The following is a 12,906-nucleotide window of genomic DNA, read 5'->3' on the forward strand; positions in this document are numbered from 1 at the left end:
GTCTGCCATACGCATGTTAATGGTTAGGACTTGTTGCAAAGCTTAGTTCAGCTTAGGCATTCTGGACATACGGTCACAATATTCAGTGGTTACTACGTCACCGTCGAAATGAAGTGTTATGTGTTTCTTATTGTGTTCGCTATCTTGGATGGGAGTTCTTGCAAATTGGTGAGTGTGTGTGTTTATTTATTTTTTTATAAACTAGTGTCCCATATCAGTTTTGGCTAGGTGCTATTAGATTAGGTAAGTATGTAGTTATGTTTCTGGTGGAAATATAGATTTTTTCTTATTTTTTTTTCTTTATTAAAGAGATCCTTACAGTAATCAGCAGCGATAGGAATAGGTAGACAACAGAGAAAAGAACTAGACTTCCTCAGGACTATATTTTTCCCGGAATCTGCTTAAATCGTGTTTAAAAATACTATAAATATACCTATATTTGTTACAACAATATTCACTGCGTTTTATTTTTCTTTTACCGTTTTAGTTTTTTATATAAACTAGTTCAGAAAAGTTGATAGTTGCACAACCGTGTTATGTTATGTCTATTCGCAAACTTTAGGTAAACAACACGAACTTATTCCTAACAACATATTATTTTTGTGTTGTCCGCGAAAAAATATAGCACTAAGGAAGTCTCCGATTCTTTTCTCTGTTCTGCTTCAAAGTTTAGGCTAAACCTATTTCTATCACTGGTAATTAGGTCAAAAGGAATTATCAAATCTGGTTGAGTAGTTCCGGTGTAATAAGCGCACATACACATAGTTTTCGATCATTTTTTTTAACTTACAGGAAATATACGATAACTCTTTATTTTGTGTATATTATATTTAAATAAAAAGGTGATATTGATGTGTATAAACTGAAACTGAAGGTTTTCATAGGTAATGTCTAAAATCGAACATGGAACGTTAGGTATACCCAAGTATTTTATCAACAAAACAGAATCGTTTTTGTGTAAAATTGTAACATATTGTTAATCACATTTACAGTAGTAGTAGTAGATACGCGAAATGCAATTGGCGCAGCGGCTAGGTGACCGGGCTGCGGGTTCGATTTTCGCACGGGACAATTTTTTGTGTGGTCCACAAATTCTTATATAGAGATTGGGTGTGATAAGTTGATTTATAATGTTTGTTATTATGAGACTCTTAAACAAGGTAAATGGTCTAAAATGGGTACTAGTTACATTACACCATTTGTTTAAAATTAAAATCATTAATTTCTCTTTGGCCATGAATGCATTTTTGTCATTCCAAAATGTAAACCTTTTCTGAAACTGCAGACAATCTAACACATTCACATTTCGGATCAAAGCAGGAGTAGGAACGGGGTGGTTTTTAGTCAGCAAGAGTGTGACCCTCCCTCTCGCTTCACCCATGGCGGGAGAAGTCATTGAATGAGTTTCTCCCTACAAAAAACAAAAAGTTTAGGTATACCATTAAGAATTTAAAGATATAACGCCATGTTATGATATAATTTTAGCTTAGGTATTACTATGTATTAGTGCCTAAATTTAATTTAAGTGCGCAATTAGTAGTAATATTAATAATCGATACTATATTTAATAATAAATACATTAATTTACCTGTTTTCAATTAGGTCACAATTTAAACCAAAATAGGTTCCAATTAGGAAATAAATCCAAACATAGTTATTGTCTCAAAACAGATAAAGGTATTATTAATTAATATAATACTAAATTAAATACTGAAATTAATATTAGGGAAAACTTAGCAGGTTTATGGGTAATAAATAATGATAATTTTATAACATAATTATGTCTTAAATTGCATACAAAGGTAGGTACAGTCAACGACAAATATTTCTTCCTCACTGATAATATTTGGAGAAGGCCATTGTTTAGTGCAAGTATTTTGGCTGATAATGAATGGATAACCGTGATCCTACTCGTCTCTTATCCCATAAAGAACTGCATTTCAAAAATAGATCCTTTTTTTATAATAATTAATAGTTTGTAACTCAAAATCTAGAATTGGTTCATACACACACGTTAACTAAACAACATAACACTAACAAATGTCCCACATAAAAATTAGGCTGCTTCGGGTCTAGTTCTCGAATCAGGCAAAGTATATTACTGGGCATTTTCGGTTTTTCGAAAATTTGTCAGCAATAGCCTCGCCTAACTTACATAGAACTTATAACACAAATGATGAAAAGTGGATATACATGGTACAGTGACATTAGTACCGTAATATGCACCTCTGCCTACCCCTTCGGGGATAAAAGGCGCAACGATACGAGAGAAATTAAACTAACTACACGTAACAAATCAGCTGATTCATAACTCTAGACCAATCTATTTGCAACTAGCCATGATCTCCAAACTTGCAAATTAAAACTATCAATAAACACCATTCAGACTTGTTACGTAACACTGAAAGGTCCCGGGTTCAATGCTTGGCTCGTTAACTGTAATATTTGTTTTACAAGCTACCTACACGTTCCTGAAAACGCGTGTCATTTGCAAATCAGTGTTTCTGAGAAATAGTTCACTAAACGTAACAACAAGTGTAATAATTGCGGTCTTTTGTTTATGAATAGGTGTTTTGCACTTGACTGTACTATTTTATCTAAGTCGTGTGCCCGGTGTTTAGTAACAGGCTCGTCCCCAATTACGTCACAAGTAGCAAGAAAAAGGCATATTGAATTGTGGTCAATTGTTAACGTTTTTGTAGAATGGAACTGCTAGATGGAAAATGAAACCCGGGAAGAACTCTGCCAGCACAAGGCAATCCATTAGAATATAAAATGTCATAAATCAATTTTACATGAAATATTCGTACATCAACGTCAAGAAGCCATCAATTACCATTTACTTACTTTGTCGTTAACACTGATTATATTTTTAGGAGGTGACGTGATATCCTAGCAGCTATCCTATGAGTATCCTTGAATTTGTTAGTGTTAAGATAAATTAAGGCACCAAAATTAAATATAGTCTAAACAGTCTATGACTAAACAGATGTTGCATAGTTTTTTTTACACGTCTGCGACCTCAATTTGTCTTCCCAAGAAATTGATCAGTGCTAAATTGTTTCTCCCGGAATAGCCATTTAGGACAATGGAAACGTAAAACTAATTGTATTGTCATGCCTTTTATCCCCGAAGAGGTGCACATTACGGCACGTAATACCACAGTACAATGTACGACCACTTTTCACCATTTGTGTTATAAGTCCAATGAAAAAGGGGGTGATCCTTTTACCATATACTGGGCTCAATTCCAGACTCCGTGCTGCTACTGAGAAATTTTTGAAAACCCAAAAAAAGCCCAGTAATTCTTTGCCTGATTCGCGACTTATGCGCCTACCACACGTGCATGCTTGACCGCAGTTTTACTTGCGCATGCCAGCTTGTACACTGAACACTGTGCGTGTAGTTGGTAAAACGGTAGCATGCGCAAACTCCAATGCTTGGCTTGATGGTTTTTAAACTTGCTTGAAATTCTGGCATGCGCAAGCTATACTTGTACAAACTTGTCTGCGCGTGTGGTTGGTAGTTCAGTGTTCAAGCCGCTCTCAGTTTAAAAAATTTAAAAAATAAATAAATAATTCCGCCAATCGCTTGGATCATCTCTTAAATCCTTGAGTAGATGTATATGTGAATGAAATTTTCTATTCAACAGCCATTTTTTTGTCCACTTTGATCGTTTACACTTTGACTTTTGTATTTTCTTTTTTTTCACAAGCAAACACTTGAAAAATAATAGCAGAAGAAATAGTTCTTCATTGGGAAACATTGTTTCCACGCCGACGATGTCGACAAGAATGTGGCTTGCGCGTACTTAACTGTGCCGTGTGGTAGACACATCCGTGTTCAGTCTTTTCATGCGACAAGCATGCGCAAGTAAAACTGCGGTCAAGCATGCACGTGTGGTAGACGCATTAGTGTAAAGCCTAGTTTTTTTACTTTACTAAAATAGTACATCAGTCAATGACTGCTTTAGCATAGGATTAAGGTCAAATCTTAGACATCTGTAATGCGCCTACCACACGTGCATGCCTGACCACAGTTTTAATTGCACATGCTTGTCGCATGAAAAGACTGAACACGGATGTGTCTACCACACGGCACAGTTAAGTACGCGCATGCCACATTCTTGTCGACATCATCGGCGTGGAAACAATGGTTGCCAATGAAGAACTATTTCTTCTGCTATTATTTTTCAAGTATTTGCTTGTGAAAAAAAAGGAAAATACAAAAGTCAAAGTGTAAACGATCAAAGTGGACAAAAAAATGGCTGTTGAATAGAAAAATTCATTCACATATACATCAACTCAAGGATTTAAGAGATGAGTCAAGCGATTGGTGGAATTAATTATTATTATTATTCATTTTTAACGACCGTGCGCGTACAGTTACTCCAATCGACTAAGCTGAGAGCGGCTTGAACACTGAACTACCAACCACACGCGCAGACAAGTTTGTACAAGTATAGCTTGCGCATGCCAGAATTTCAAGCAAGTTTAATATCCATCAAGCCAAGCTTTGGAGTTTGCGCATGCTACCGTTTTACCAACTACACGCACAGTGTTCAGTGTACAAGCTGGCATGCGCAAGTAAATCTGCGGTCAAGCATGCACGTGTGGTAGACGCATTAGTTTCGGCATCATGTGCTAATCGTGAGAACTAAAACATAATACTAACAACCGAATTTCATTCCTGGAATTAGTGTTTATTTATTTAGCAATTAAGTAAAACCAAAATCAAAAACAATTAAGACACATGAGCAAAGAATAGCAGGATAAAGACAATAGGGATGATGACGGAGGACGCGTATAGACACGTATTTTTTTATTTTGTCATATAAGATACCAATACTTAGATAAAACTAATTAAAAGAGTGGGAGCAAATGCGTCATTTCTACGTATAAAACGTGCCGTCACGCGATATTTCAAATCAATATATCTTCGAAAATATTTGTTTCCGTAAGAAAATAAAAAATACGTGTCTTATATTTTAAAATAATTTTGATTATTATTATATATAAAATTACAAAATATATTATTTAATTTTAAATTATTAATAAAAATTGGTCATCTACCCTATTACAGGTTCTCATGAATAAAAATACATAAAAAGTGATAGAAATATTAGGATCAAAGAAGCAGTTATTTACTTGGATAGTAATCACCTAAATTAAACCAAATCGTAATCTGTGCTCAATTCAATCCGATCTCATATCCATTCTAAACGTGGGTAGGCCATAACAGTGGTCAGAGATGACGAAACATTAGCTGACTAGTCCCTACTAACTGCCACTTACATAATAGCATTCCAGTAATAAAGCTGAACTGATCTACCATAACAAAAACTTTTTATATAAAAAGGAAACCTTCAATTTTCTTTACTGCATCAATTTCTTTTAAGTCAGGTAATATAAAACTAAAACCTCCAAGGTCTGAAAAACACTCTGCTGAAAACAGGATCAAAATCGGGTCAGTCAAACGCAAGATAATTGTGCAGAAACATATGTACATAAAGATCAAATTGAGGACTACATTTTTTAAAATCGGTAAAAAACTGAAATAGAATTAATTTCATGAAAATCTAACAGAGTCATACCACATACAATTTTTACATAATGTACCTATTTATTTATTTCACCTAATAAAATATTTCAAAGAGAAACTATATATTGCCTTAAACCGGACACTTATTCAGGTTCCATACCACTGAGGAGAAATTGAAATGCTTACTAATTACTTTCCCTGTTTATGAACAGCTTCCAAGACGAATCTAAAGTAGCTGCCAACTCAAGATACGCACAATTTTTATTTCTCAAAATCTAATATGTCACACATCAACCTTTCACGTAAATCAATCCCACGTAAATGTGCACAATAGAATTGCCTTACACCAAATTAAATTCTAGATTTAGTGCTGCTACTGAGAATTTTGTAGATGGAAAACTTATAATAGGTTTTAGTCTAATCGAACGCGCAACCTCTCATAATCACGTCAGCATTCACTTGACCAATGAAGAAGTCTACCCCAAAATATCACATTAAATAACAATAATATTTCTCTTTTGTCTCCAGAACACACTAACAAACTCAAAACTGCAGAACAAGGCATCAATAAAGTACTACACGAAGCAGACGGACATCACAATACCAGTGATGATGCATTTAGACAAAGCACTGACCAGAGCACTGTCGAAAGAATCGAAGCACAAAATAAGAGAGAAGTTCAAACTACTAGCAATAGACATATTGAAAGACGTAGAAGAATTATTCTCCCATCCAAATCTACAGCAGAAAGTCAAAATGGAACTGATAGATGTAAAGATACTAAAGAATAATACTAAGAAAGTGGTGATGGATGAGAATGTTTCCAAGTATCTGAAGAGCTACTGCAGATGGCAAGGGGAGAAGAAACTGGCTAAGCAGAAGTGGTTCTATTCTGTGCTGTTTACTGGATTGGATCTGTTCTATTTGGATCGGTTCGGATCTGAAGTTAGGAGTAGTACAGGTATGTAAAGTAATCAGTAGAAATTACATTTAGATGGCGGCATTTCTTGCTTAATTACTGAGTATTAACCTAAGATCGGTAGATCTGGAAGCCATTGGCGGTGGCCTATGTTCAGCAGCGGCTTTTGGCTGTTATGATGATGATGATGATGAGAGAAAACCTACATGAGTTTATGGGTTTCCTTCCACAACAAAACATATTATGTAAATTACAATTAGAAACCTTATAGACTATAAACAATTCAAATCATTAAATTCACCAACAGCAAGAGTGTAAACAAAACACTAAAGTCTGATATTACACCTTGTGAAATTCCTTGCAGTACTAACTGTAAAGCAAATCTCATCTCACCATTTCTTCAGCATCACACACCTCGTCTTGAGTCGCAATAAACAGTATACAATACAACCTGTTTCTATCCTAGCAATAAAAGTCACAGCCAATTATTATGGAAATGAACGTCGATGGTGTCCCATCGTCAGGAAGTGCTGCAAATATTTCGCAAACTATCAGATACATTCGAAGTTGTTCATTGTATTGGAGTGTGAAGTGTTAATTTTGTTAGGAAGCCGTTATTTTTTAATAGTTAGAGCTGAATTTGTATGAAGGAATTGGATGTAAAGAAATTGTATTTTTATCATACAAATCCAAATATCTCAATCTAAGACGACAGTCGCTAAAGTTAGGACTCGTTTCACAATGTCTGGATAGGCACTATGTATCAGATTAAGAACTTAATTTGTATGCACATCTATCACACAATTTTATGGGGCACTTAGTATGAAGGTGGTGAAACAGGCGTTTAGACCGAATCTTACAAAAGATCTAACCAAGAAATTTACGTCTGGCAATGGTTTCTTGTTCAATACCGACTTCATTCATATCTAGGTGCCACACGAACCTCAAATTGATTGGAAGAGAAAGATAAAATAAAGATATTTTGTAGGTGGAATAAAGTTCTTTGGCTTCAATTGCAGTAAATGACATATATTATATAAATTGTAATTCTTCCAGGTCGAGGCTACATGAAGAGTATGTGCAGCATCAGGAACAGCTGCACCCTGCTGGAGTGGCACCCCAAGCACATCGCCTACGTACTCACACATGAAATAGCACACAGGTGAAAACCTTAATTTTATTTATCTCATACTTAACTTTTTATAGTCATTCAATTAACAGCTCTAAACACTTTTTCTTAAAATCTATTTTTCTATGTCTTAGACTTAAGTTTTCTTGTATTTATTCAATTAACAGTTCTAAACACTTTTTCTTAAAATCTATTTATCTATGTCCTATTTCTTTTGTCATCATTATTATCATCATAAACCTCATTAAAAGCGTGTCACAATATTTCTATAGTACCTATAGTTAATAACTTTCCTAATCTGAGTATCCAACTTTAAAATAATACTCAGCAGTTCAATAGATACTTGAGCAATGAATCGCCTAGATTTGTATCTCTTAAAAGATTTTATGAGTAATTAAAATCTAGGAAGTTAATAGCCAATTGCTAATTGTCTTACTCAGTACTCATGTCTAACAATTTCATGTACCGTAATTCTAAAGATTGCTTCATTAAAATCAAAGACGTTATTGTACCTACATAGGTATATGAATGTCTGTATATACCTATGTGTTATGTAATAGATGAAATATTTTATTGTCTTCGAAGGTTTATTGAGGCCTGCTAAACGACTGACTGTCGGCTCCTCACAATCCTCGGGCGGTAGTTACAGCTATAAGTTATAAACTGTTTTCAGTTGTGTGCAATTTTAATGTGCACATATAGGAACAAATTGTAAAGAAATTAAGGCGCTTTTCCACCAGAGATGTGCTTCGTACCTATGCTATAATAAGCTGTTAAACTATGTGACCGTTTCTACTAATACTATGCTATGTAGCTGTGCGAGTGTAGTGCGATGTATCGTAGTGAAGCCATCCATAGCACGCATCTTTCCATGTAAAAAAACAGCATATCTGTGGCCGTTTCCACCGGTGCTATGCTATGTATAACAATGAAAATGATTGGTAGAAGCCAAACCCATCCTACAGTACTTATAACTACAGTATAAAGTACAGTCACAAATACCTACCTAGGACTAAAATCATTACCCACTAAGAATAAGAAGGCATACTATGTTCCCATGTTTACAAGGAAAACTCACAGAAAAAATAACTGGGCCTTAGATACAACCACAAGCCAATGCCCTCTATTTGTAGACAGCGTCGAATAAAAAAATCAAAACAGCATTATTATCAATCTATACTTACTAATATTATAAAGCTGAAGAGTTTGTTTGATTGTTTGATTGTTTGTTTGTTTGTTTGTTTGTTTGTTTGAACGCGCTAATCTCCGGAACTGCTGGTCCGATTTGAATAATTCTTTTTGTGTTGGATAGTCCATTTATCGAGGAAGGTTATAGGCTATAAAACATCACGCTATAACTATTAGGAGCGAAGAAATAAAGGAAAATGTGGACAAAACGGGGGAAATTATTAATTCTTGAGGGCTTCCGTTGCGTGCGCTGCGAAAATGGTTCAAGATACGAAAATTATATGTATGAAAGAATTATTCCTCTTAAAATGATCTAAAAAAAGTCCGCGACAGTATATGTCTATCTTTTAGGATTAACTTACTAGAATCGTTTTTATAGTAATCAAACTGGGTCGAAATTAATGCATTATTTGTTAAGAGTTGTATTAACGAAAAAATATTAATCTTTATCGAAATAAATGTGTTGTTCATTAAGAGTATTTAATTGTGAACAAAATTGTCTTTGACATCACTAAACTTCAATAAACATCTTAGAAGATATTACAATTTTAAAATAACTCCCATATAAAATTCACGCGCGCCGCATGAAGTGCGAAACACGACGCTGCCAGGAGGAGAGGCATTGTTTGCAAACGACGCGGAGCCTGGTGTAACTATACTCAAAAAAATTATAGTCTTACTAACGAAGTAAAACATTTTTTGATCATTGACCATCGAAAGCGTTTGTTTACAGCGTAGAATGGCAAAAAAGAGTTTAACACACGCCCAAATTTTATTGTGGCTGTCTAACAAAGTACAACCAGATTCTACGTATAGTGCAATAATATCGGCTGAAATATTTGACAAACAAAAGTAAAACAAGGGTATAAAAATATGATCCTTAAGGATTTCATAACCTTGCGTCACCATGTATGAAAGAAAACATTTGTTCTAGAAAGTACTCTTTCTTTTTTTTTTGAGGGGGGAAAATCATCCGTTGGCTACTCCTGCCTTGGGTGAAGCGAGAAGGAGTGTAAAAATCACCCCGTTGAGCCGGGGCCCCGGTAATCTTTTACGTTGTCTGTTAGACTATTGGGTCCCATCTGAAGTGGCCTGGCTCTTTGAGGCGCGCACAGAACGCGACGCACGGTACGCACGGGTCTGGTTTTGATCGGGCGACGAGCTACTCTTACTCGCCGTCCGCAGACCTGCGCTTACGGTGGCCGGGGATCGTCACGCGATCCTCGACGCCCGGAGTGTCTTCTGCGGCGGCTGGGTCGTGATGTGGATCGTTCCCTCACGCGCTACGCCTCCTCCTTAGCTAGGATGACTACTTCGCAGAAGGGGGAGACGGCGTCCCTTTCCCCCTCGCTCCGCACCTTGGCCTGAACTAGAGCCGGACGTGAGAGGTTACCGTCGCCATTCACATCCCTAAGGACATGGCGATGCTTAGCACATGCAATGCACACCGCCACTATGCTCCACCATATCTTCCGTGCGATCCTCGGCCGTTTGGCCGGGTGTTTCCTCCCGCCGAATTCGAAACAGGTACCAACCGAAACTTCCGTGTCCGGTAAGTGGGTACCTGCGTCAGGCGGCAGGTGAGGACGCCGTGACGCCTCTTAAGCCACTCTTCAAAGAGGGGACTTATCACTGCTATAACGCGTATGTAGCGAGCCAATCTAAAAAGTACCCTAGGAATTTTATTTCTGAAACACAAACCGGGGTGGTGGTTACCCAACCTATAGGCACAGGTTTCCGGAAAATAATGGAAACACATATAGTATAGAAATGAGTGTGGATTGTTCCTTATAATCATAATCCAGTGCTATCACGAATTTTCAATGCACAAATTAACCATGGGTAACAGCTATAATTTATGAAGCTGAGAAAGTTGTTTGCAATAATAAATATAATGCCTAAAATAACTATTCCACGCGGACGAAGTCGCGGGCACAGCTAGTTACTAATAATAGGACACACAAGCCGTGTCGTCTTGTCACTCAAGATATTAGATATATTTACTATTTAGGCTAAATGGAGACATCGACCTGTACTGGGTCGCGCAGCACATCAACCTATACCAATGTCAAACATCTTTCAATTAATCTTCGACTTTAGTACAAAAAGAATACAGTCCAAAGTCGATTAAGGAAATTGGGCAGAGATGAGTAAATTCGTTAGTCAGAATGTTAATAGCATTCTAAGAATTCTAATATCAAGTGTGAAATATTCGCACGTGTGAATTTGCGAATATGTGCTTTGTTTACATTAGGTTAAGTGTGAGAATACTGTTTCCGTGGGTGTAATTAGTATTTTTAAGTGATGTTCTAAAAATGTTTATTGATTGTTCCTGCTTTTGGAGCCTAGGTTGTTAAAATCTAGTCTAGGTCATTGAGTAATGGAGATGATTAGTATATTAGTGTGCTAATGGTCTAGGCACTATAATTGAACCATTTTTTCCGTATAAGATGAGATGATATTTTGATGATAGGTACTTTAGTCGTAAGTGCGACTGCCGAGCACGGAGACGCAGGTTTGATTTCTGGGTCAGACAAATAATTACCTGCAAAGGAATACTCTGGAATTGTATCCGCAAAGTGTGACTGCCGAGCACGCAGTCGCAGATTTAATTTCTGGGCCAGCCAAGTTATTACCGTACCAGTCCAGTGAATGACAATAAGATCATTCTTTTAACATATTCTTGTTTGTATTTATTCCAGTCTGGGTATATCCCACGATGGGCCACCACACAACGACTGCCGAGGACAGCGCTACATCATGGACGCCAAGTACAACCCCAAGAACCCAGCCAAGACCTGGTCATCGTGCAACAAGAGGGAGCTGAACCAGTATTTGAAGTAAATATACTATATATATGTCCATAACTATGCTTATCGTCATCAGCTCGTTTCAGTTCACTGACAAACTAATAGGCCTCCTCTACGTAAGACGGTTTGGTATAATCCAGAAGTTAAGGTGTGAGAGAGCCATACATCGGCGCAAACGGCCGGCTCGACCGAAGTGATACCACGGCCTCACAGAATTTTGTTATTCAATTACAGTAATAAATAAGTAGTCTCGAATTGAAAGTTATCGCCTAAAGAAATATTATAAGTAATGATCAGTATGGCAACAAGAAATAGTCAACAATCTTACAGCATGTATTGCTCCTGTCATATTCGATAACATAAAATCATGACCTGTAAATTGCTCAGTCAGTTGGTATATATGTTTGTACGTGATTATCTCGCGTTTAGCTGAACCGATTTTGATGCGGTTTTCAGCATAGTATTTTTCAGACTAAGGAAAAGATTTTAGGTATATTACCCGACTTATAAATGGAGGTTCGCAACAACACGTGTTATTAGTTTATCTCTCGGTTTGTTTATACATAGTTTTATTAAATTGTTTGATTTTATTTGTTTCAGGAGCAAAAAGGCATGGTGTTTAAGGCAGGACCCAAGCACAGTATAACTAATATAAAACCTAGACTAATAACAATTAGTATTAATTAAATAATAACTAAATATTAATACAACGTTAAGGAGAAACCATGAACTAATGGTTTTTTAGTTCATAGAAGAAACTGATGAGATTAAAGCGCCTACTAAGATTATGTGAGCAACTCTCAGAGAGTAGTGATTGCAATGCTCGTTAGACTATTTAGGCGCTATGAGTCATTTTTGCCGATTGAGGCTTTTTTGTCATTTTAAATAGAAGGATAGTATTTAAGCAGAACATTTTTGACTGATTTTAACATAAATAAATTTCTAAAACACAATTTGTTGGCTTTTTATCTTAGTGGTATCTAATTCATCAAATCAAATCATCAAATTATATGACAAGGTCTAGGACTCGAGTCCGTGGAAAAAAAATACTATTTAATATATATATTTTAAACATTTCCCCACACTAGGATTTTCTCCTGTGTCGTGATTGCGTTTACAAACATACAATTTCCCATGCACATGACACCCAGACCTGAAACAACAATTTGTGGATCACACAATGAGTTGCGGAAATTTGGTGCGGGAATCGAACCCGCTACCCGTTGCGCGGCAGCCAGTTGCCCAGCCACCGCGCCAACCGTGCAGTCAAATAATATTAGGACGGGGCTTGCTCATCTATCCCATGAGCCATAGCTACT

General features: G+C 36.5%; 1 protein-coding gene across 1 annotated transcript; it reads left to right on the plus strand.

The window, feature by feature from the left end:
• Window positions 1-12,540, plus strand: LOC118266492 (A disintegrin and metalloproteinase with thrombospondin motifs adt-2-like). Its single transcript, XM_035579966.2, has 5 exons — window positions 1-168; window positions 6,070-6,502; window positions 7,517-7,622; window positions 11,480-11,617; window positions 12,188-12,540. The coding sequence occupies exons 1-5, from the start codon at window positions 109-111 to the stop codon at window positions 12,231-12,233; spliced, it is 783 nt and encodes a 260-aa protein (XP_035435859.2). The 5' UTR covers window positions 1-108; the 3' UTR covers window positions 12,234-12,540.
• The last annotated feature ends 366 nt before the right edge of the window (window positions 12,541-12,906 follow it).

This window comes from Spodoptera frugiperda, chromosome 7 (assembly GCF_023101765.2).
Source record: "Spodoptera frugiperda isolate SF20-4 chromosome 7, AGI-APGP_CSIRO_Sfru_2.0, whole genome shotgun sequence".
In the NCBI taxonomy this organism is placed as follows: domain Eukaryota; kingdom Metazoa; phylum Arthropoda; class Insecta; order Lepidoptera; family Noctuidae; genus Spodoptera; species Spodoptera frugiperda.